Here is a 26676-nt window from a genome sequence, read left to right as displayed (position 1 = left end):
ACACAAGAAGCAGCATTAAGGAATGTTTTTTTAAATCCCTCTTCTGCCTTTTTTCATCAAATAAAGTTGTCATTCCAACTTGCTACTGTAAACAGAAGTTTGCAATGTTTGGAACTGACATTGATGACTGACCCAAAATGTAAAATAGTAAAAAAGTATAATTAGTTAATAAGTTCATTTTGAAAAAAAAAAAAAAAAAAACATAGGCCCTTGCCCTTACCCTGTGAATATTGGGATGCTGCGTAATTTATTAAATCGATCAAATCTAGGTTTGAATGTTTTAGTTTAAGATTAGTTTCTCACAATCAGTATTAAGTAAATAACACGCTGTTTTAAATACGCTCATGTGCAAGACGTTACAGAAAACGTAAAACCTTAGCATATCGGTCATACTAATCCTTCAAATATGTGTTTACAGTAGCCGCTTTCACACAGTGATACCTGTACATAACCACAAAATTTCCGGAACAACTTCACAAACAAGCGATGTTCACACTGGCGAGGGCGTTACAGAATTGTTCCGGAAAAGACTATTCACACATCCACTCCAAAATACCGGTAAATTATGACATCATTAACCAGAAGTGACCTCAAAACAGCTGCGATTGTATTTGTAAACATTTGACTACATTACAAACTTGAATAAGCATGTCGAGATATACATAATATGTGTGTTTTTTTAATGATAATATGTGTGTGTGCTAGCGCTCACCGGCTGCTTCGCATGCAAACGCGATGCGTCACGCAACTTAAGGAAGCAGAGCTTGAAGGTAAACCAACAACGGCTTATCATAAGCATCTTATTGATGATTATTTACAGAGTTGGCATTAAGGAGGAACATAGAAACATTATCTGACTAACATCTAGCAGCTAAATGTGTCTAGAAAATATTCAAAGGCTTTTAACTTCATAAACAGCGTGAATGAGAATGCGTCTGAGTGTTCTGATTGGCTAAAGTCTCACATCAGCGTGTTCTAGACTTGAATGCGCTTTTTCCGGCAATCTTCCTTCAGCGTTCACACAGCACAGCATTCTGGCAAATTAGCGGTAATGTTACAACTTATCTTTTCGGAAAATAGCCGAAACTAATTAACCGGTATTTTTTAAAAAGGGCCTGTTCACACATACAGATTACAGACCTTTCCGAAAAATTGCCAGTAATTTTCTGGAATAGTCTGTATGTGTGAAAGGGGCTATACAACTTCTCTTCCAAAAGAGAAGCCGGAACTAATTAACCAGTATTATCAAAAAGGGCATGTTTACACATTACGTTTGTATGTGTAAAAGGGGCTATTAACAAGTAATGGAAGATTAGCTCTTTGCAATGGTAAATGCATCCTGTGGGAATAGACCCTTAAACTGTATTTTAAGTGGATTACTTTTGTTTGATTGTCGTAGCAACATCTGGCAACACTTCATTGACTTCAATTGACTGACAGTATTCAAACAAGGAGTTTGCAGATAGTTTATTGCTGATGAGAGCACATTCAGAAAGACAGCAATTATCATGACGTTATCTGTACAAAATCTTATCAAGCGCTATCAAAACAGAAGCATACTTACCATACAACAGCTCAGTAGAATGACAGAAATGAAAACACTGTCCAAGATGAAGGCTAGCCTATCTTCATTAAGTTTAGCTGTTAGCTAATCAATACACCCTTACCAACTTTCATATCTTGGCTGAGGTAATAGAACTACACATCATGTAAGTTAAATGGGGGGAAATGGAAGCTCTTGTTGACTTTCTCAGATGGCTGGTAAAACAATCTGATTTGGTTGTTTTAGTTGTTCGGTCAGGGAAGGATATCTGTTGCGTTCAGTCTGTCGCTCTTTCCTGTTTTCCTTTTTTGGTTTCATTCAAAGGTTGTTCGCCTCATAAGTGGCTCTGTGGAATGCAGCTGCATTCCTGCTGCCACATGAAAACAAATACAGATTCAGGGTGTATTATTTAGTTTATGCTTTGTAAAAAGTGCAATGTTTACCTCAAAATGTGCGTTCAGCTAAACCAATGGTGACTGATTTTGCTGTGACCGGTATGTGAGATTTGACACTTGACCGAAAGCTTTTTGTGAGATTGTACAAGCATTTAAACTTTGCTGAATGGACCATTGGGTTTACCATTACACTCTCAGAAATGCTGGATCTGTCAATAGAGCAGTACCTTTCCAAAAGTTACACATTTGTACCCATCTAAAGGGTCCATAATTGTACCACAGATTCATTTAAGGGGCATTTTGGGTACTAATATGTAGATTTGATGTATCATTAAGGACCTCTTAGGTATAAATATGTACCTTTCGAAAGGGCAAAGGACAGATCCAGTACCATATTTCTGAGAGTGTATTATTGCATATACTGTTATTGTATATACTACATAAAGTGTAAAATCATAGATTGTATCAAGTTGTTTTAGAGGCACTACTGGTAAATTTATGTAAATGCTCATGTTCAGAAGTTTGGGTCACTAAGATTTTTGTTTATTTATAATTTATTTAATTCGTTTATGTCTTTATATACCTACTTTATTTAACAATGATGCACTAAATGAATTAAAACTGGCAGTTAACAAATTTACAATTTTACAGATCTCTATTTTTAATGCTTTTGCCCATTTGTTTATGAATGTATCTTAAACAAGATGGATCTTGACAAATAAGCAACACAACTGTTTTCGACAATGGTATAATAAAAAGATATTTTCTTTAGCTGAATATTGTCATGTTAAAACAGGAATTCATTTAGCACATCTTTTTTGGTCCTGTGTTCAAATTCAGATTTTTTTGGTTAGAAATATTTCAGTTCTTTGCTAAGGTTTATGATTGTGTTTTACTGCCTGAACCACTGAGAGCAAATTTTGGCTGGTTAGATTTTCTGGAGACTCTCAACTGAAATGTACGGTTACCTGTTCAGTATGGTATGATCATAGCTAAAAAAGTTATTCTTCGTTTCTGGAAGAAAAATGTTAGGCCTCTTTTATATTATATAAATAAATTGATTTATAAATGAATAATTTCTAAATTGGTACATTATAAATAAGCTACAGACTTAAAAAATCTAACACAGTTGAAAAAGTTCATTTTGAAATAAATATTTCATAATATATAGGTTTGTATTGTATTATTTATTAAATAAACACAGTTTTAGTGATGCTGAAAGAGACTTCTTTTAGACTTATTTTTTAAAATCAAACAAATTATAACAGATCACATTTTGAGCACTCGTGACCATCAAAACAAGCTGTATTAACTTATTAAATAAGTGTATCACACAGTAAGTGTATAGAATTTAACTAATTTGGGCGTGTAGGTGATTGTGTACATGTATTAGTCCACTAATTTTGTTGTTTTAAAGTCTGATTGCTCAAATCACAATATTTCTTTCTTCTTCTTCTGCACAGATTGAAGAAGTCTTATGTTCTGAGCCACATTTGTTATGCTCAATTATCATACAGCCACTCATTTTCTGAAATGACACAAAGATGGCGATTAGTTCATCCAAATATGAAATTCTGTCGTTCCAGTCCCCTGAGACCTTTGTTTATATTTGGAACACAAATGAAAGGTATTTCCGATTAAATCCAAGAGTTCGCTCATCTTCCATAGACATCAGGGGTCCAGAAAAGTAAACAAAAAAATCATCAAAACATTCCATGTGACTTTGGTGAAAACATTGGTCAACAATAGGCCTGTCATGATAATTGTTTTTGTTGTATGATGTATTGCACCAAAATATGTTGCAATAAACTATATTATTGTCATTTTAAGACCATTTTATAACACTCATTATATAATGCCATACCATCACAAAGCAAGTGCACTCTTTTAAAGAACACGTCATATTTTATTCTTAATTTAATTACAGTCATTTTAACAATTTAAAAATTAGGCATTGGAATCAGGATGTGAAAACGCATATGCAAAATAAATGATAATAAATGTTAACAAAAAAGTGCAAGGTTAAATGTAAAAGAGGCTGCAATATCTGTTTTTAGTTGTGAACATGAAAATACAGTGTAATAATTTATTGTAAATACTATTTTTTTTTTACCTTATTAACAAAGATATTGATGTTGCACAATCAGCTAAAATGTTGCTAGAATTAGTTTTATGTATGAGAGATGTATATTGCATTACCAGAAATGATTGAGGTCATGTCCATGTGTTGTGCGATGAGCCGATAGATTGATTATTGTGACAGGCCTATTCAACAAAGTTGTTTTAATAAGTTTTATGGCTCACAAACGTGTTCTTGGAGCTTTGTATGATTAGTTGAACCACTGAAGTCACATTTAATGTTTTAACAATGTTTTTGGTTCCTTTTTCTGCCAAGTTTTAATCTAAAATATTTCAATTTGTGTTTTGAAGATGAACAAACGTCTCGGATTGGAATGATATGCGGGTTATTACTAATTACTAACAGAATGTTCATTTTTGGGTGGACTAATCTTCTAAGCAGAGGTTCCCAAACTAGGGCCCCCGTAGGCCAAAGTTGGCCCATGGTAACCTTTGAGTTACCCCTCCATCCCATCTGAGAAAAGAGGGAGAATTAAGAGAGGGGGATGGTTTAGACACTGTAATTTTTAATTTAATGCAACTTTTTGTTTGCTTTATTGTTAAACTGAAATGCTTCAATGAAATTTTGTAAATAAAACAGATTTTTTTAAATGTACGTACTGTCACCCGGCGGATAGAGAACAATACAGAGACATCAGTGAGCAAATGAAGGCAAAGGCAGATTCTGCTTGACGAGTGTATTCAGCACTGAACTCACTGTATTGTAAATGTTTTTATTGTATTAAGTTATCATTTAAAATTATACATCATTAGTTTATAAAATTAAATGTAATGTTTTTTATTTTAATAATGTTTTTTGCCCCTTTATACGGAAAAGTTTTGGCACCCCTGCCTTTAAGGATCATCTGTGGATGTTTAACATCACTCTGTTTGTGCAGCAGAGGGCGCTCTTCTACCAATAAACTTGTCTTAGCTCATTCTGTTTGGGTTTGGTAGTCAAAATGGCATCCTGTCTGAACAAACAAACCAAATTGGCCTTTTGTTTCACCAGTAGGAGTGTCCATGAATGCAGTGAGTCAATGCAAGGAGTGACAGCGTTAACTCCACCATGCATCTCTTACATAAGCACCGTCACCAATTCTCCACCAAGCCTGAGCTTCCGTTTAAAGCAGGCCTCATGACTCACCCTCTTGTTTTCCGTCCTTTCTCTAGTGCATCAACTCATTTTTGTCTAACTATCTCTCTGTTCTTTTAGCATGCTCTGGGTGTGGTGGATTGACGAGCATGTGATGCTGTTTCTCTCTTTCTTTGCGCTGATGGTAGGTTGTGCAGTTCAGATTCCTGAGGAGTGAGTGTACAGGGCACACCCTGCCTCACAGACATGCACTGAACATTTTCACTCATGTGTTGTGTGTTTTACTTTAAGGCCTCTACAGAAACATGCACAACTGCTTAACTGACCCAGACCCCCTTTAAAACCAAAGCAGAGTCGGCCTATCTTTGAGACCCTTAGCCACCACCCCAACTCCAACTTCCTTAGTTGTGTGGAAACAGTCTTGTGTTTATTTTTCCTGGCTCGCTGTGAAGAGGAGTGGCACTTTCACCCTCTGCAAATCAGAATGCTTTGTGAGTCATAGGCGGGGTTTCAGCTGTTGGAGTGGGAGGAGTTTGAGGCTTCTTGCTTCACTGTTGGGCGTGTTCCTGTTAGTATATGCTTGTGTATGTGCATGGGGGATATATTTTGATTATTTCAGACTTGAATATTTCAGGCTCTCTCTTTAAGATTGGATTACAGCTGAAAGTGAAACAGGACGCTCTTGGTGTTGTTACAGATGGTACGTATTTAGGGCTCTTGCATTTCTGTCTGTGGTTTCCTGCCAGTGTACCTGACTATAGCAGAGGATCGTGCCAACTGTGCAGTTCTTGGAAACTATTACCATGCGTTTGGCACGAAAGTAGCTGTGCTGGTTTCATTGTCGTCTGAGAGATTGAAAAGGCCTCAATTCATTTCTTTACTGGATCTCAGAACATACTTTGTATGTACAGTTGAGCTTGGTTTGGCTGATAAGTTGGTTAGTCGTTTTTGATGACTGCTTTTCTGAGGTTTACATTTTACACTACGCAGTTTGAGCTCATCAGAACAAGAGCTGTTTGTCAGCAGGCTCACATTTTTGAGATGTTTGTGACCTCAGTATGCCATTTTCATTTTTTGTAACCTTACAATTATGGCAAGAGCTACTGTTTTGTAAGCAAATGTGGGTAATTAATTTCATACTGGATCAAGCATGCTACACCCTCTCTGATTGGTTACAGATTCTGGTCCAAAGTGACAAATAGATGAAATTTAGCAAGGACTTGCTAGCTTTACTCGAACAAATGTGCCTGTAAATGCTTTAAAACTTGAATCTTTGGCTGCGGGCTCACTTTTATGCAGGTACGGCATTGACAAACAGGTTGAGATAAACCATTTGCATTGAATTTTCCTAAATTCTAACTCGAATACGATTCAGATTTGGCTTATACTTTACGACCTATAGCTGCTGGCCTTTAAGTACATACTTCAAACGCATACTTGGATCCTAGCAAGCAGCAACTTGAAGACATCTTCCACATCCAGGATGTTACAACATCGTAATATCGTGGAATTTAATCCATTAAAATCAATCGTCAGAAATCATACGTCTTGCATAATGGCAAATTTCACTTCTTTAGTCCCAGAATGGGTTGCTTTACTTGTTATTCTTGAAATACAATCATGCTAAATATGTGAACTATGCTTAAAAAACAAAACTGACCATCCTTAAAACATATAATATCATCTCTGCTTTTCAGTAGTCATAATAATCAAAATGTTGTCATCATAGCAGATGATTACCCGAACGAGCTTCATTCAGAAGATTAACTTTGAGTAACCACAGAGTTTATATGAGTGTACTTTTGCGGTAATATGGGTGGAGATCAGCATTACTCATGATTTTTGTTACAGAATGGAATCAAACAATGGGCTAATTATCCAAGCAGAACTATAAAATGTCAACTTTTTTTTTTGTTTAGTATTTCTGTTGTAAGGATGTAAGGATTATGTAGTTTATCAATACTAAATTTACAACTATGTTGTGCTCAAAGGGTGTGTCTATAAACTGAACAGGCGACTCCACCAAATATGCTTTTTACTAGGGTTGAATTAGATGAAGGGCAGTGGCTCGGAGGACTAAACAGGTTCGAGAGGACCTGCTTTATTGTTTTCTTTGCCATCTCTACTAGCATGGGAGGAGTTGTCATAACTAGACGTTATGGTGTGAAGCATCCGTCTATGATATAAGGAATTTTGACCATTATCGTGACACTGTAATGACGATGTGTGCTCATCATTTAGTCACATGTCTGCATTTAGGATTTTCGTTGGGTGTTGGTATTGTTTGTATCAATGACATGAGCAAATGACACCCTAGAGTAGTTTAATTATGGTAGATCTTTTAATTTGAAGATGGTCCTTTTTGTCATGGTGTGTGTGATGAGGTCTGTAAAATGTTTACTACTGTTTTTAATTGCACTGATTTGTAATTGAATGCATTTCAGTGCTATTGCACACAATGTCCTTTTAAATGGTACCTGCCCTGTGTTTACTCATGGGTTTACCCATAATGCATTGTGGCTTTTTATTTTCTTGCTGAACATGTATGGTGTTTGCCTAATAATTAGGCATGTAGCTGTGGTTTCTTGCACGCAATGTTTAGCCCTACTGTAAGAAATGCTGGGTTCCGCACAAGCCCTCATCTCGTCTAAATACAAATCGATTAAGTTACCTTCATGGTTTAAAAGTTGATTGAACATAAAACAAGTAAGTTGTCCCTAAAAACCCCAAAGAACTGTGTTTTAGCTCTTTTCAACTCAGCTTTTTTGAGTGTACACCTATAATTATTTAAAATAATGCTGTTAAATGAGTAATCATGACTATTAGCATGCAAAATAATTGCGTTTACATATTAATGTTGTGCACTTTGTATATTTATTATGCATTGGAAACCCCATTGTCATTACTGAAGCTATTAAGTTAATATAACTTGACATTACTTAAAATACCAAGTTTTGACATCAAACCTTAAACAGGTGTGTTTAACTTACTAACTGGATAGCAAAAAAACTTTTAATTAATATTTTAAGTTCTCTGAACTTACCATTTTTATTTGTTTAAAGGGCACCTATGGTGAAAAATCAACTTTTCAAGCTGTTTGGACAGACGTGTGTAGGTATAGTGTATAGATCGTCATATTGGTGTGATATAAACACACCCAGTCCTTCTTTTTTTTCAATTTAACAACACAAAAATGGTGGACTAATTGGAGTGGTTTTCAGACCGACCGCAACTTAACGTAGGAGTGCGGTCCCCCCGCCCACCAATATTAATTAAAAGCTGCGTATTAACATGTCCCGGTAGTCACGTGTACAATCAAATCAACAAGACAGGACGTGCGCAAAGCAACCGGGCATAAAAGGTCTGTTCAGTTTGCTAGGTACATCAATCATCATCAAATGTGATCAAGAAGAGTAAGTTTTACAAGTTAAAAATGTTTTAAAACAGTGCATGTGTGTAATGAATTACAGCGATTTACTTCAGGATTTTTGTTGGGTGTTGGTATGACTTCAGCTTTACTTCATCAGCACAGCCGTGTGTCAGAACAATTATGAAAGAAGACGCTTCAATCCTGGTTAGTGGACGTTATATCAGGTTTATTTTATACATTAACATAACAGATATCCATACAGCAGTGGAGATTAACCTGTATCCTGTCACATTTGTGTGCAAAAAGAGAGCAAAGCTAAATGCGCGTGCTGTCTGTCTGTGTGTGTCTGTGCTGTGTGTGTGTGTGTGTGTGCATGAACTTTGTAACAACATTGTGTGTAACTAGTCGTTGCAACTCCACAACAAATACTGATTGGTAAAGTTCTTACTGTAGTATTTTTCACAAACGCTACGTGAGATCTGCTTTCTTTAAGTCTGTCTGTTGTCTGACGCAGCTGAGGGAGGAGATTAAGGCACGCAGAAAGGCACATAGAAATGGGGCAGGGGAGGACTAGCCTTAAAGGTGCAGTACAACAAAACCGCTACCTGATGCAAAAAGGTATAAGATAGATTCTTATAAAAGGTATAATAAAAAATCTGATTTGTGTTTTGAGCTGAAACTTTACAGACACATTCTGGAGACGCTAAAGACTTGTTTTAAATCTGAAAAAAGGGGTAACCTAGGTGCCCTTTAAACGATTCACCACACTGTAAACCCTAATAAGTTGAGACTAATCAAATGATATGAGGAAAGTGATTCCCTCAGTTCGTTTGAGTAATGAGAAATCGACACCTCAATTAAATGAGTTGACCAAATGTGGTCTCTTCATTGAATTAACATAAATGTTTAAGTACAGATAACTTAAATGTTATGTATATACTGTATAAATACATGCATACATGTATATACATCCATAGAAAATGTTTATTTAAATTTATATGAAACATTTATAACACGCACACAAACACCATATTTTATGTAAATATTTTTAAGTGTGCTCAGCATAATTAGGCACACCACATTTTAAAAATGAATATTTTTCTCCATTTCTCAGTTAATATAGGGAATGTATATTGCTGCATTTAAACAAAACAGATTTTTTAAACATATATAATTATTAAAATAATATTTTAGTCATCGAGCATCTTTAGAAATTGTAATATAATACAAATAAATTAAAGCAAAATTTAGCAAAACAAAAATTACAACCTACAAAATTTCAACAATTATTTTTTTGCTTCTCTTGATTTTTTTTTTCTAAAATTTGTATTTAGTTTTTTTTCTATAACATTAAATTGGGTGTACTAGTTTTTAGATCATTATCATAAGTTATTTTGTTAGATAAGCTCCAAATTTGGCTTCAGTACTTACTAATCTAATGTAATATGCACACATATAATATTGTATAGCTTCCTATTAAAATATGAATTTAAAAGATTGATTTGTGATAAGTGTACTTAAAAATGCTGAGCACAGTACATATGCATAATGTGTGCATATATGCATAAAAATATACACAGCACATGCAGATATATTAAAAATACTTTTCATTAAAAGGGCACCAATTCAAAACTGCCATCTTTTATGAGCTCCCAGTTGTTTTTTCTGTTGCATTGTGTTGTTGAATGGCTAAGGGGTTATTATTCCATCTGCTCAGAGTCAGAGCTAACGTCATGTTTTGCTCATGTAGCTTTATTTAGAGACTCTGGAAATGAGGAAGTGTTGATGGACTTTAATGGCCTATCTGACATATCTTATTTAAAGGGTCCTGGAATACTTTGGTGGTCTAATATCAGCACATTGACACTATCTTTGGCTACAAAAGTCCCTGCATTTTGACAGTCCTGTAAGCTTTTTCTTTCACTAAAGATGTGGTGGAATCTTTAGCCCAATGGTTAAAGCGTATGCTCTGAGATGTTAAACGTTTGTGGTCCTTTCTTGGTTGTCAGTGGCTAGTAAAAAAACTAACAACAACTGTAATAATAATAATAGTAATAATAATATTAATAACAATAATACATTTATTGCTTAAATATTGTATGCTATTATTTTATTTATTATTTTATTCTTTCTTTCTTTCTTTCTTTCTTTCTTTCTTGATTTAAAATCAGCCATTATACTGAATTGTAAGGTTGTTCAGATTATAGTATGTAAATAATAAACAACAAATACAATAATACATTTACTGCTTGATTACATTTATTAAATGTAAATATTATTAATATATATAATTTATTTATGTAAATAAAGTACACTCAAAAAATCAATTCAAATTCACTAAATAAATTTTTTTTTGCAAAAAATATATGAGTTAAGTTAATTTCTCATGTTGCCTCAACACAAATCGATTGTTTGTAACACTGTAAAAAATGAAGGGGTTCCACACAATTATATTATGTCCCAACACAAATTGATTAAGTTAGTTGAACTGTTTACAAATTTAAGTGGACTGAACCTAAAAAAATTAAGTTGTCCCAAAAAACAAGTTGTCAACAAAAAACAAGAACTTTTGTTGATTCAGCTCATTTGAAATATATTAGTTTGGTCAAACAGAAAAGCTATTTTTAGTGTACAGTTCTTTAGTCTATCAGATGTATTAAACAAATTCAGTAATAATAATAAGTAATTTTGGAATTATGTAATAAACTGAAGGTAACTTTAGGTCTTTGGGAGGGCGTGATCTTTTACATGCTCTTTAAAATATTGCTTTTTGCTGCTTGTTTAAACTACTTATTTAAAACGAGTTGAATCAACACAATTTCCAAGATGTTTTTTTAAATGCATTTTTTATTTCTCTTTGCTATTTGGGCTTATTGGAACCTAATTAGAATTAAATCTAAGTATCATCTTTTGATATGATATACTTTTAGAGAAAAATGATGTCCATATATGTGGACTCATGGTCCGAATTTACATAAAATACTTTTTCCTAAATGTTTTTTAATGCATATTTAACATAGATTTTTTTTTGAACATGTTTGACTATCAGAGAGTAAAAACAACATTGTTTGCCTATTTTAGACAGTTAAAAATAGTGTTTGGGACTTTTCATATGACACTGTATGTCTGTTACAAAATATAATACATTCAAAGTATTTTAAATAGCCACTTAAAAGCTAAAATATGCTGTCCGCATATGTGGCCACTAAAGCCCTAGGAGGTTAAGTTAACTTTGTGTTGGGACAGTATAAAGGAATTGTGTGGAACCAAGCATTTTTTACAGTGTACAATCGTCTAGGATGCTAGTAAAAAATGCATTAAAACGTGTACTACTTGTGATAAGCTGAATGGCTTTAAAAAGCTGTTCTTGAAAAAGAAGTGATTTCTTTTAAAAAGATCCTTTAAGTTCCTTTGACCTGTCATGACAACCAGCTATGTTTTCCCCCAGTCAAGTAGCTCATGTAGGACAATGTGACACTATCAGATAATATTTGATGTCAAATATAGATTATTGTGGAATGGGATTTTTCAGCCAATCAGATTGCACTGTGGGCAGGACTATTCAGTGCAACACTATAAATAGAAATGAAGTGATTGACAAAATCTCTCACAGACTAAATACCAAGGTGACTTCTGTGCTGATTATTACAAAAACTTCAGATTTAAATTTTTTTTTTTTTTAGAGTTTTTATCAGACGATTAACATTGACGGTTGACTGCATCCACGTCCCTTGATCTTAATATATCATGATCAACAAACCACCCTCCATTAGTACATAACCTAAAACCTGCTGAGCTTGTTAGAACACTTAGAAACAGAAGCAGTAAATCTACATGTTGGATGTTCAAGCCTTTTTTTCCTCTTCCACTCTTCGACAAATGTAAAGGCCCATAGAAAAACAAGCCACAAGCTGTCACTATTTTACCCTTGAACACTGAGTATATGGTAGATATATGTTTAAAGGTTTTGTGCTCACAACTGTAGAGGACCACATGCCATGAATGACTGGTAGAGGTTGTTATGGTGGTCTTATACTACAAAAGCACTTGTTTAAGATGCAGTGTGTGAACCAGTAGAGTTACTGGAATGCTACTTACCTTATAGCAAGTCAGAGTTATTGCTTTAGAGTTCACTGAAGTATTGATTTGTATCTATTAATAATTCTGCATCTGATTAAAAACATTTTGCACTTTGCATTTGGTACATTTTGACTTGTAATATTATCAGGTTTACTGGATTCATTAGGCATGGATCTGAGTAAAATGTTTGTTTGTTGTATTCTTCAAGGGCCTGATATTTCTGATGTTTATTGACGTTTCAGAATAAAAATATTGTCATAAAGAGCTCCTTTTTTATTTGTTTTGTTTGAAATCAAGTGTTGTTTCACCGAATATTGACCAGTTATATTCTAAAGTAAAAACATTGGTATCTTGTTGTTTAGAAATGAATATAAACACATGTGAAAACATGGAAAATATCTGAAAATATCTTTTTGTGTGTGTGTGTTTTTTTTTGTTTTTTTTTTTGTTATGTATGCAAACAAAAGTATTTTTTATTATTTTCAAACCATGTATATTAAAACTTTGAAGGAATACTATCGATAGTTTTAAAGTAAAACAAAAAATATTTTTATTTATTATATTTGTAATAGTGCTGGGAAAAAAATGAATTGCGATTATTACATGGAAAATAAAAAATAATTGTGTGTGTGTGTGTGTGTGTGTGTGTGTGTGTGTGTGTGTGTGTGTGTGTGTGTGTGCTTTGTATGTTTACTACACACATGTATGCATATATTTAAAAAATGTTTATTTATATTTAGATATAAAATACATATGTATATGATACTAATTATATGTAAATGTAAATATTTCTGCAAAAAAAAGTTTAGAAAACACACCCATCTCATGTCAAAACAAACTTGTATTTAGAATGTGATTAATCATTGGCCAGCACACTTTTTTTTTTTGTGGTTTCCCTTATTTTTTTATTGTAAGAATGTTTGACAGCATGTCCTCATATTTCTTATGATTTGCATGTGATTCCGACTGTTTTTAATGAGTGAATGAGAAGGACAGTGCAAATAATGGCATCCATAATGCACTTTATACATTGATATAAGCAGTTACTGTATGTTTTTCATAATAATGTAAGTGCATTTCACGTTCTCATACACTCAACTCCACTTTCTTTGTCTGTTTTTTTTTTTTCCAGTCTCAGCAGGTCACACCCACCACAACATCTCAGGTCTCCACAGTGAAACCTGCACAATATGAGGTAAAGGAGCTCTCATTTCATCTTAATTTGTGTGATGGAAGCACTTATTTTTCACAAAATGAGATATTTTTATTAATCTCCCATGTTGTCCATGCTGGATGTTGGTTGTCATCTACTTTCCTTCTTTTTTTGAGTCTTTTGTTGTCCAATGTTTTGCAAGAGAGACAGCAGTGTGTGGTCTTGGTAAATGAGAACTGAAAGAATATTTAATCCATTCAGATCAAGTGTTTAAGGTTGTAAAATCTGAAAAGCTACTTTATTGTATTGCTTCATGGTTACATTAATAGCTGTGATCATGTGCATACTGTATAGTTTGAATTGGTAATTGTAGTAAGAATTAAAGAAATTATAATATCTTCATAATGGAATTGCATTTAGAAAGAATTTGCAATTGATAGTATGAAAGAAAACATGGTGGTTTGTATATAAAGCAAAAATAACAGCGAATGTTTTTAAATATTCTTAGCTGTGAGATGAAAAAAATTTATATTAATTTAGATATTTTAGTAACATTTACATTTTTTAATAAATAATATAATATAATATAATATAATATAATATAATATAATATAATATAATATATCAAATTTAATTCAAGACAAATATTTTATTGTTTTTAATAATGCATGAAATCAAAATATGGGTAAAATATTGTTACATAGTCAATCATGATAAATGCATATTCTGACCTGAATGTATTAAAATATATAAAGAAGTAAACAAATAAGTGACCATGCTAAAACATGTTTGTATGTTTATAGCTACACTCACCGGCCACTTTATTAGGTACACCTCTCCAACTGCTTGATGCAAAGTTCTAATCAGCCAATCACATGGCAGCAGCTCAATGCATTTAGGCATGTAGACATGGTCAAGACGATCTGCTGCAGTTCAAACTGAGCATCAGAATGTGGGAAGAAAGCTGATTTAAGTGACTTTGAATGTGGCATGGTTGTTGGTGTCAGACGGGCTGGTCTGAGTATTTCAGAAACTTCTCATCTACTGAGATTTTCATCCATCTCTAGGGTTTACAGAGAATGGTGAGAAAAAGAGAAAATATCCAGTGATCAAAATCATTTGATCCCTACAAATTATTTCCAATATGAGTAAATGCTGCAGAGTTAACACTTAACTCTGGCCTTTTTGTTAAGCTGATCAGAAAAGTGGCAATTGAGGCAGTCACCATCTGTCCATTGTTCATCCGAAGGACAAAGGTGTTAAGAGCCTAGAACTTGCAAAACGGCTTCTTGATCTAATCAACACACTACATCGTTTCAGACACAGAGAGACACGTGGATCACAATCTTCCATCTCACAAAAGGGAGGCAAAATGGAATATTTCACTTTCATATACTTTTAGATTAATATGATCATGTATATATTTAATTTGCACTGCTTGAAATACTCCAGTGTATGAAACTTTGCTTATTAATGTTTATATATGAATGCTTAGGTAAAGATCAACATTACATAGTGATGTTATATATAATATATATAACTCTATATTTTGGAAACAATGCCTTGGGCAAATTAGATATGGTTTGGAAAGTAAATTATGCATAGGAAAATATTTAGGACTCTTAAATATAATAACAGTTTAACTGTGGACTATGACTAGTCACACTATGGATGACACCTTTCAGTGACCAACTCATCCAATCACAATGCTTCTTTTCAATCCCGCCTACCAGAGAAAGGATTAAAACATTCTCTCAAAAAAAAGGAGGATGTGTGGTGGTATCAGAAAGTGTGTTGGTAATAGAAGGAAGAGAGTAACACGTGGAGGTGATACATGGTGTGTGGTGGTGCCACACAAGGCTATCCAAATTGCTCAAAGACTTCAGAACTTGCTGCATGCTCCAGCAAAGAGTTGTTCATTGGATTCACAGTGCTTTTCCCAAGGCATCTTTAACCACCACTTCAGGACTACTACCTCCAGAAATCGGAGTGTCCCAGATTTCTAGGAGCTCTACATTCAAGGATAAAGACGTCAGCGTGTCCCCGACATCACAACCACTACCTCCAGAAATATTCAGTTCTGGGTGTTCCAGAATCTCCACAATTCTTCTTTTCAAAGCTCAAGAGAGCTAAGTCTGCTCGTTCCATGCCTCAAGACCTGCAAGAAGATCCAGCTTCTTTAAACTAATGCATCAACGGCAGAAAAATATATTACTTAGATAAACCTTGGCATAGTGTGTTTCAGTACAAAATACTTTAGTTAATTCAATATTTGTAAGTGCTATTCATAATAATAAAAACTTCCTCAGTCCTTCGTTATTTTAGAATAAGGTTTACCTTATCAGACTCCAGTTTGTCTTTAGAAAAGATAACAGAGTTATTAATCACAATCTTCAATCTACCTTCATGACTCTGAGCCTTTGCACTTCATTTATTGTACATTTAGTAATTTTAGTTACCCTAGCTTATTCTTTTGTTACTAAATACTTGTTACAATTGTGTCTTCCTTGTGTTGATAAAACAGTAAAATGCTCTACGATCTAAGTCAGACGATCTAATTATCCTTTACAGGGTGTTCGCGGGATTTTAAAAAGTCTTAAATTTACAAAAATATTGTGTTGTAGCTCTTAAATAATTTTAAACCGGTCTTAATTAAAAAAAAAAAAAAAAGTTGTACCAATCAGGCTGACAGCCATCTAATCACCAACAATCTGTCTAAATAATTTATAAAAACCTATTTATAATAAGTTTTTTATTGCAGAGATGTTTATTTCACAAAAAGCTGTTTGACATTTTTACAGCACTATTTTGTGAAATTAAATTCCCTAATCCGGAAAAGAAAACTAAAGAAAATTACCCAATTCCTCATGATAATAACAGCTATAGTCCCATACATTATCTTCCATTTACACAAAAACTTTTTACAGAAGAAAGTGAGTGGACATAATATTTATAAATAAGCATGAAACTGCAGGTTTTATAACAGATTTGCATTAGGTCGAATAGGATTCATACTGAATTCATTTGCACCTAAAGCAAACAAAAATATATTTTTTGATTATACTTGTAGTTTTCTTCATTATAAATATACTTTTAACAATGTAAAACTTGTCATTTAAAAAAAAAACATTGTTAAAAAAATAGTCATCTAGTTTTCTTGTTTTGACACATTAAAATATGGTAAAGAATGTTAAAGAAATAACTACATTAGTTTTTTTCCAAATCCATTAGTCCAACCAGGCCATTACAAAAAATCCTTAGTGTTTAGCCTCGTATAAGTCTAAAATCTCATTCATAATGGTCTTAAAAGGGTCTTAATTCTAAAAGTCTTAAGTTTGACTCGATGAAACCGATGAAATGAGTTATTTATGTGTTATTACTGCATTATTTTGTGCCCTACAAGAGGCTAAAATATCAATATTACTATCAATACCAAAATATTGATGTTAATATTTGTCAGAGATGGCAAAAGTACACACATGCTTTACTCAAGTAGAAGTACAAATACTAAAATGACTCAAGTAAAAGTAAAGAAGTACGGCCTGAAACATGTACCTAAGTAAAAAGTATTCATTATTATATCTGTTTAAGTTTAACGGTGGTAACTACATCGCACACCATGTATACATCTATACAAAATAGCTTAAATTTAAAATATTTTCAGCCGGAAATTAGCTAATTAACTAATTATATAATAGCTAATAATAGCTAATTATTATACAATATTATCCAACAACAAGTTGCCCTATGTATTATCACTTGGACACAAAACTTAACAATATGGCTTTAAAAATAAAAGCTGCCATGCTGGTTTATATACTCTAAAACATAATTCTGAAGGCTGCCTATATTTTATAAATTAGGCCTAATAACTGTCTTCAATTTAACACTTAATTTTCTCAAAACATATTTCATTTTTTTTTTGATAACATAAAAAACTTAAAAAGGTGTTCAAATTGCGCAATGACTAAATTACATAGATTGCGCTACCAAACACATGAAAATAAAAGTAATGAGTCTGATTTAAAAATGTAAGGAGTAGAAAGTACAGATATTTGTGTAAAAATGTAAGGAATAAAAGTAAAAAAAGTTGTCAGAAAAATAAAGAGTGGAGTAAAGTACTGATACCAGAAAAATCTACTTTAGCACAGCAACAATGTTTTTGTTCTTCATTACTTTTCATCTCTGATATTTGTGATTAATCCGATCATCACTACACTTGAATCTATGCCACAAAGGATTAAAGCAGTTCTGAAGGCAAAATGGGGTCCAACACTGTACTAGTAAAGTGTACCTAATAAAGTGGCCGGTGAGCATATGTGTTTATGAATGTGTATATATAATATATTACTTGCCCTTTATTGATACAAAATGATTGTCCTTGAGAATCTAAGTGACTAGAAAAACTCAGTTTAGCAACAATATGCCTAACATGTTTTTAAAGTAAAAACTGAAGGCTTCTTGCTTGTATAAAAGACAATATTCACACTTTCAGACTTTCACAATATTTGTGGGTGGGTGCTTGAAGGTTGCTATGCACTTGGTTTAACAAGCACCATCAATAAAAGCTACTGGAGGACCAAAATAACCACAGAAAAGAAGAGAAACGAATACAAAGGCGTCTTTATGCACTTCTTCTCCTTCACTAAAACTCTTAGAAAACTTTGTTAACAGCTTTTAGAGACTATTTGCATGTTATCAGACATGTTTCTGAGTGTTTTTCTTTTGCCTGTGGACAATCATGTTTCAGCATGGGATATTTGGTTGTGGCAGGACATGGTGTCTCCCACAAGAGCCCTATGACTCACTTTCCTGAATCTGTTACTGGAGCTGGAGTTTGCTTTTCAGTTGCTTGCAACTGCTGTGTTTATGTCATTGTTTAATGCATGTTCTTTCCCAAAGCCCCCCTCATTGAAAGTTAGTTCATGTCCTCTTGTTACAATTAAGCTGATGCCGGAAGCAGTTTCAGATCTCACTAAATCTTTCTGTCTATCTGTCTGTCTTGAGTCAATTTGCTGAATCATAAGAGGAATCATATATTGCAAAGCATTAATGCTAGTTTGCAGTTTGTTAAGGCATGCTAGAAATGTTCTAGTTTTAGAAATGTATCTAAAACATGTCAGCAGTGTTTTAAATCAATGGCAGAAACATGTTAGCAGTGCGTTAAATCATGCTAGCAATTTCTATTTAAATATAGCTGTGTTAGCAGTGTTTAGTCACACTACCAGTGTTTTAAGTTTGCTATGTTTGTGAAAAGTAATGCTAGGACTGTTAAATAATCTTAAAGGCGCTATCAACATAATTAATGCTTACAGTGTGCAAAATCATGTTAGCGACATGCTAAACATATTTGCAGAGTTAGTCATGTGTGTATCCTGCTAGCTATATAATTAAACATTACCAAATTCCACACCTCGTTAGTAGGTTAAAACATGTTAAAATTCTTACTCAGAAACAAGCTTGCAATTGACTGTTATGTTCTTAGTGATTAATAATGCTAGAAAATTCCTGTCAGTGTGTAAAAACATGCTAACAGTGAGCAAATCATGCTACCGACATCATGATTGACAACATGATAAACATTAGCATTGGTAAACTTTGTTAGAAAGATTCTAGCTCTAAAAATAAAACATAAGCAGTGTGCACATCATGTTAATAAGATCTTAAAACATGTTACCAACGTATATCATGTTAGAAACAAGAAGTCAACTTTAATGTTCTTGTGTGTGTGCTAAACATCCTATCAGTGTAGCAAAACCTGTGAACAGAGGGACAACATCATGCAAACAACATGCTAAAAAGTGTTAGCAATGTGCTAAACCATTTCTATTTTATAAGCATGCCAGCTATAAAATAAAATACATTTAGCAGTGTGTTAAATCATGTTGAAAATATACACATTTATTGAAGCATTATATTAATGTGCTTAATCACACTTCCATTGTTAAGCATGCTATGTATGTAAAAAGCCATGCTAGCAATATGTTATACATGCTATCAATGTGATTAATGTTACCAGTGCAAAATCATGTTAGCGACATGTTAAAAATATTAGCAGTGTTAATTCTTCATGTTAGAAACAAGCTAGCAATCAGTTAAATAATCCTAGAAACATTCTATCGGCGTGTTACATGTTAACAGTGGGCAAAATTGTGCTAGCAACTTGTTAAAAATATGTAGCAGTGTGTTAAAGTGCTAGAAATTTTTGTGATTGGCTAAAACATTCTAGCACTGTGCCTACTGTTGTATTACAACACATTTGAAACATGCTATCAATGTGATCAATGTTAGCAGTGTGCAAAATCATGTTAGCAACATGCTAAACATATTAGCAGGGTTAACTCTTCGTGTTAGAAACAAGCTAGCAATCAACTGTTATGTTCTAGGTTTGTTAAATAATCTTTGTAAATAAATCCTTAAATAATCTTGTTAAATTTTAACAGGGCAAAGTCATGCTAGCAACATGCTAAAATATGTTAGCAGTTTGTTATAGAAACATTTTTGTTATTGGCTAAACCATTAGCAATGTCATGCCTACTGAAATATTAAAACACATTTGAAACATGCTATAAATGCGATTTATGACACTATGCAGTGTGCATAATGTTAGCAACATGCTGAACATATTAGCAGTCTTTACTCTTCATGTTAGAAACAAGCTAGCAATCAACTGTTACGTTCTAGTTGTGTTAAACAATCCCAACGTCATTCTAGCAACATGCTAAAATATGTTAGCAATGTGTTAAAGTGTAACATTTTTGTTATTGGCCAAAAACATTCTAGCAATGTTCCTACCAATGTATTAAAGCACATTTGAAACATGCTATCAATGTGATTAATGTTACCAGTGTGCAAAATCCTGTTAGCGACATGCTGAACATATTAGCAGTGTTAACTTCTCTTGTTAGAAACAAGCTAGCAATCAACTGTTACGTTTTAGTTGTGTTAAATCAGCCTAGAAACATTCTATCAGTGTGTTACATGTTAACAGTGGGCAAAGTCATGTTAGCAACATACTAAAATTAAAACATTTTAGCAATGTATTTTCATCCCTATCAATGTATTAAAATGCTAGCAGTGCATTAAGTCATCTCTTTAACTTTTTTACCATTTCAAATTAACAGGCCAGACTTTCTAAAACCAACATCAAAGATTGTCTACCAACTTTACTATCTACTTAGTCCTGATATCTTGGCTTCTCTCTCTTCCCGATATTTTCCTATCTCTACTCACTAAGCAGACTCAGGCCCAAAATAATGGGTTTTAAACATGATTGACATTCTCTGCATTGTAGAAAGGAGCTACACAATCGTCTACAGCAGCTGCGACTGTCAAATCCGGCGCTGGAGATCCTGCAACCACCCAGAAAGGATCTTCTCAAGTCAAACCTCAGGTAGACACCATCCGTCTACAGGATTTATCGGCGTATGGGCTTCTTTACATCTACCTCACGCTGGTTTTCATCAGCCACGCTACACTACTGTTTCGCCTTTCTATCCTAACCAATCCTGCTTTCATTCTTGGTTGACTTTTTTGGTGAACACTAACACAACACTTTTGGGGTTGTCTTTGTTTTTCATAACATCTGGAACACATCTGTGGGAACAAACATCTCTCTGTATGCCGGAGTTTTTTGGTTGTTTGTTATTTGGGTCTCTCTCAAACGCTGACCACATTCATGACATTTCGGTGCTGCCTCAGGAAACGCGAAATCTTTCTTCTGCCATTTTGAAACTAAACTTGAAACAAAACCATCTGCATACCGTCTTCATTTGGTGCCATTTTTCACTTTATCTTACAGCTTTTCATGTTTACTTTGACCTGGTTAAAGAAACTAGGTTCCACTGCAGTTTCCTCATCACTTTCCCAGCAGAGCAGAAGACATGTCTTGCAAATGTGTTAACCTTTTCTCATGGGATTGACACATTTTCCCCAACATTTTCAAAACCGTTAACATGGATGTCATTCAAGCAGTCCAAACCCCATTGTTTTAGCTATGGAAAACAAGTAGAACCACCATTAGAAACTACCAAGATTAGTATAAAATCTCTGAATCACCAGTTTGAGACTCCTTCATACAAATTTTCAATGAGCAATCAGTCTGCGAACCTCATAAAAAAGGTGGTAGTTCTATATTCTTTGCCAGCATGGATGGAGGAGTTCAATAGTGGCTATATGTCTTATACTTCCGATAAATTTTACTGTATCTTGGTTAACATGTGTTTTTTGTAATGTTTACAGTATGTAATTGGGTTCTTTTTGTTTATTTTTTTACAGTATTTCAGTTTTCAGCCACAGTTTTAAAAAATGTCATGAATTCAGCACAATTTTAATCAAAGCATTTCTTATTTTGGATCCAATTATCTGCAAAAAGGCTAGTTTGACAAAGCCTATATAGAAAGACAACAAACGGCACTGGCAATAGACTACAATGTCAAGCAATGGTGCACTGATTCACACTGAGTTCTGTATTTTGTTGTCCATTGTGTAATGATCGATTGAAATAGCTCATTTGCTTATTCGCAAGTTGTGTGAAGGCATATTTGTTGCATATTTTAAATGTTTTTGCATAGTTAGAGCCTTTTTTAAGCTAAGTGTGTCATTTTGACCATAAGTGCTGCTGTTTAGGCCTGTGTTTTAACTGTTTTGAAAACGTGGAGTTTCATTTGACAGCTGCTTCAAAGCAATCAAGAAAAACTGTAATGTTTAGAGTGCATCTTGAGTATGCGCTGTATTACGGTCTCACTCTTGCATACTGATCGCAGGTCACAGATTCTAAATCAACACCTGCATCTTCTGCTAAAGTCTCAGCTGTGAGCTCTGGGACTGGAGTTGCTGGTACAACCGGTGGAGCAGGAGTGAAACCAGCAGATCCTGCAAAAGATACGCCTCAGGTACACTAAGGTCACCAATGGATTTTTTTCCTGTCTACTCAATGAGACTTCATCAACATTTCATGATCATCTTCTGCCATGCAATTCCATTTTCTTCATAAAATATCTTTGGAGGGATAGTGCCACTTTAGCATTCTCACTCTTTGGTTAGCATCTTCATGGCGTTCATCAGGACTTCTGATTCTTTTCGCTCTTTTGGCTGCTCCATTTCGCTTGTGAACTTCATTGAAAGTTGGTGTTAATGCTCGAATATGTGGCTTTTGATAGAGCACCACCATTCCTTCAACCAAACTGGGACCTGCTAAGGTGGATCCGGCTGCTGGGAAGCCCTCTGGCTCAGCTGGTGCCCAAAAACAGACAAGTGCTCAAAAGGTATTAATAGAGTAACAAAGGATCATCAGGATGGGAGTGGACAAAAGTTCTGTTAGCGTTAATGTTTTAACCCTGTATTGTCATATAGTAAATGTGCAAAAGGGAGAGAGTTGTGCTTGAAGAAGCACTCAAGCTTTTATAATGGGATTTTAATGTCTTTTAAAAGTCCTTTTATCATTTTTTAATGATAAAACAGCTATCAGCAAAGTTCAGCTTCATGCATTTCAGAGTACATGTACATTGATTGTTATCATGCTCAAAAAACAGTTGTGTTGATTATTGTTTTCATTGAAACTTTTTTTTTTTAATTCAGGAGTTTTCAGGATTTGAATGTTCTAAACCTATTATGTATCATCCTTTATTTTACCCCTAACCAACACAAAAAGTACCTAAGATTTTAATCTGCAAATAGACATCTGTAAGACTTCAAAAAAGTTTCCCCCATCATATATTCATGTATTTTATTTAATTATCATTATGTTTAAAACGTGTATAAATAAGTGTAAGGGAAACTGTATTTTATATTAAATTGTACTGAGTGTTTTTGTTGTATTATTTTTTATGGATAAGAGTAAGGAAAATTGTATTTTAAGTATCATGTAGTATTTTAATGTAGTATTTTATAAGTATAAGGTGTCATTTATTTATTCATATTTTTGAATTTTTTATTTTTGTGACAACTTGTAATCATTCACTTAACAAGCTTATACTGTATATAGTGTCAGTGTATACCACACCACACTATGGCCACACTATGGTAAAAAGACATAAATCATCTTCAAAAGCTGTTGATTTAATACAACAGCTTACCTTGATGTCTTGTCAATTTATTAAAAACATTTGACTTAAAGAGAAAAATGTGTGCTGTCTGAGAATGTTTCAGTAGTCTAGCCAGACCATGTGTGTCTGCACGTGTACATAATAAAAGTCCTTTTGTTTTTACTGCAGGTGCAGGTTGAAGTGGGTCCTTCAGCAGCAAAAGTCAGTGCAGATGTGAGTTTACCAGCTTTTCTCTTTGTGGTTTCTGGTGTGTGGTTATCAGATTTATGTATTCACAGAGTTTTCTTTTATGTATGTGTAGGCTGACGATCCGTTTGATGCCCTGTCTGGCACATTACCATCATCACAACCTTTGGCTCCTAAAGTCCACTACACTGGACCTGAGATCAAAGAGGTAAAGCAAGGGTGTAGATATTTAGATAACTGTGTATTCAAAACTTAAAAGTCGGCATGAGATCAGAATGGACAATTCTTATTTTATACAGACTGCAATATTGCTTAAATAAATATAAAATTCCAGGGTAAGCTGTTGTCCAACTAGCTTCTTATCTATTGAGGAAACTTGAGGAATATTCATTGAGTTTACTGACAGAACTGAACCTGTTAATCACATGCAATCCACCAGAACTTGGGCAAAAAAATCTCACATCATGATTTAAAGGGTATCTATTATGCAAAAATCACTTTTAAATGGAGTTCAAACACGGTTGTGTGGCTACAGTTTGTGAACTTAATTTAAATTTTTTATAATCACACCTAGTAAAAACTGTCTCAGAAACACTTTGATTGACATTCTCCCTTTGTATATGTCATCAGAGGGGGAAAAACCCATCCCTCATTATCATAGGACATTAGTCTTGTTTTGAATCTGCCATCTAAAAGACCAATTATTTTCACATTTTCAAGTGCAAACCCAAAGCGTGCACAATCATATCTGATTATTTTTCACACTTTATTTAGAAATTCTGGCAAATGTTTGATTAAGTTTGATTATTTATAAAAAAATAAATATTAAAGTCTGCATGAAATAATCAAAAAGACAATGTAAATTTTTGCAAGCACATACTGTAAAAAATGCTGGGTTCCACACAATCGATTTGACAACATGAAGCAATTAAGTTAGCTAATTAGTTTTTGCAAATTTAAGTTCATTGAACATAAAAAAAATTAGGTTGTTGCAAAAAGAATTGGGTTTAGCTCATTTTAGTAGTTTGAACAAACTTCAAACATCATTTTTTTGAGTGGACATTGTTAGTCTTAAAGGGGTTGTTAACTCTGTCACAATTCTGTCACAATTCCCTTCACTTGTTCCTAACCTGTTAGGGTTTCTTTCAGACAGCTGAAAACCGATAACCATCAACTTCTATAGTATTTGTTTTTCCTACTAAGGAAGTCAATGGTTACAGGTTTTCAGCTTTCTTCCAAATGACATATTTTGTGTTCAATAGAATAAAGAAACTAATAAAGGTTTGAAACCACTTGTGGGTAGGTAATTTTTAATTTTTGGGTGAAATATGCCTTTAAAGTGAACAATCAATCCATGCAAGGTAATCCACTGAAAAAAAGTATTTTTTTTTACGTAAACAATGTTCAATCAAGCTTGTGACTATCTCACCATGCTGTTATTCATGTTTTTGTGGTGGTAAGGTTGGATTAATACACATAAGAAAATCATGTATTATAGTAAGCAATGTATTTTGCGACAATATGAAATGAACAAGGGATAGTGTGAACTATATATCCATGTGATATATATTGTCATAATGTACCAGAATCATTTTTCGAACCGTCCAATCGATTCCTAAGGGTCAAAATTAAGTTCCTCCCTACACTACAGTACTTTTTTCAGTAACACTGTCACAATTCATGCTATTAACTAATGGCTTAGTATTATTATGATATTAACTTCATTAATAGTTATAAAGTATGATCTTATTCAGCATTCCTAATCCTGCCCATAATCTTATCCCAAAATTTATCTTATTAATTATTAATAAACAGATAATTAGTAGTTAATTAAGCTAGTAGTGTTGTTTAATGGTTTGTTTATACCTTGAATTGTGACATACAGTGTTACCCTTTTTTACTTGTTCAAGAAGCCTTTTCACTTAAATATACATCACTATATAAATACTATCATGATTTCCTTCTCCTGCCGACTTTTAAGGAATAATTTTAGCATGTGCATTCTCATTGTGTTTTGCTACGTGTGTTTTCTAATGGATTGCAATGCATGTCTCAGCCCAAACTGAAATCAGAGAAAGGTGTTTTGTGTGGTGAGCGAGATGACACGCTGCCGCCCGGATACAGAAAGGAAGACCTGGTCAGTTGGAGATCATACATATTCTCAACGTTTGCCTTTTTTTCTTTCATCTTAAAGGAAGAGTTCAACCAAAAACAGAGAGTTCAGCTGTAATGCATGAAACACAAAATGAGGACTATTGATAAACACACATTTTTTCATGCAGCTGCAATTAAGTGACTGATGCTTTAAGATTTAAAATGGACATAAAGGCACATAAAAGTAATGAATATAGTCACAGAAAGGATATGTGCGTGTATTCTTTCTGTAAACATACAGTATTATATTTTTGGGTGAACTGATCCTCTAAAAGGCGGTTCATTCCACTTTGGCGACCCCTGATAAGTAAGGGACTAAGCCAATGGAAAATAAATGAATGAATGATCCTCTAAAAACTAATGTCTAAAGATCTTTAAAGAGGATATTTTGAAGAAAGCTGAAAACTGGTAACCATCAATTTCCATATTAGTTTAATTTTTTTATACTATGGAAGTCAATGGTTACAGGTTGTCAGCTTTCTTCAGAATAACTTATTTTGTGTTATAAAAGAAACTCGCACAGAACAGTGGTATA

The 26676-nt window shown here is 33.7% G+C and overlaps 2 protein-coding genes across 52 annotated transcripts in view; one reads left to right on the top strand and one right to left on the bottom strand.

Moving 5' to 3' along the window:
• gtf3c5 (general transcription factor IIIC, polypeptide 5) overlaps window positions 1-26676 on the bottom strand; it is a 678526-nt gene that overhangs the window by 406088 nt on the left and 245762 nt on the right. The window lies entirely within an intron of this gene.
• Window positions 1-26676, top strand: part of cast (calpastatin) — an 89720-nt gene that overhangs the window by 16240 nt on the left and 46804 nt on the right. For 6 of the 51 annotated variants that reach the window (XM_073934823.1, XM_073934820.1, XM_073934824.1 and 3 more), the window contains 5 exons: window positions 13735-13797; window positions 21050-21148; window positions 23970-24014; window positions 24103-24195; window positions 26044-26124. In XM_073934823.1, the coding sequence (XP_073790924.1) occupies window positions 13735-13797; window positions 21050-21148; window positions 23970-24014; window positions 24103-24195; window positions 26044-26124 (381 nt within the window). Of the gene's footprint in view, window positions 1-5723; window positions 5853-13734; window positions 13798-21049; window positions 21149-22520; window positions 22650-22916; window positions 23022-23969; window positions 24015-24102; window positions 24196-26043; window positions 26125-26676 lie in introns of those variants that run through there. The other 45 variants (XM_073934808.1, XM_017352802.4, XM_073934806.1 and 42 more) reach the window with 17 other exon arrangements.

This window comes from Danio rerio, chromosome 21, assembly GCF_049306965.1.
Source record: "Danio rerio strain Tuebingen ecotype United States chromosome 21, GRCz12tu, whole genome shotgun sequence".
In the NCBI taxonomy this organism is placed as follows: domain Eukaryota; kingdom Metazoa; phylum Chordata; class Actinopteri; order Cypriniformes; family Danionidae; genus Danio; species Danio rerio.
The sequence above is the reverse complement of the archived record's forward strand: the minus strand, read 5'-3'. Positions and strand labels throughout refer to the sequence as shown.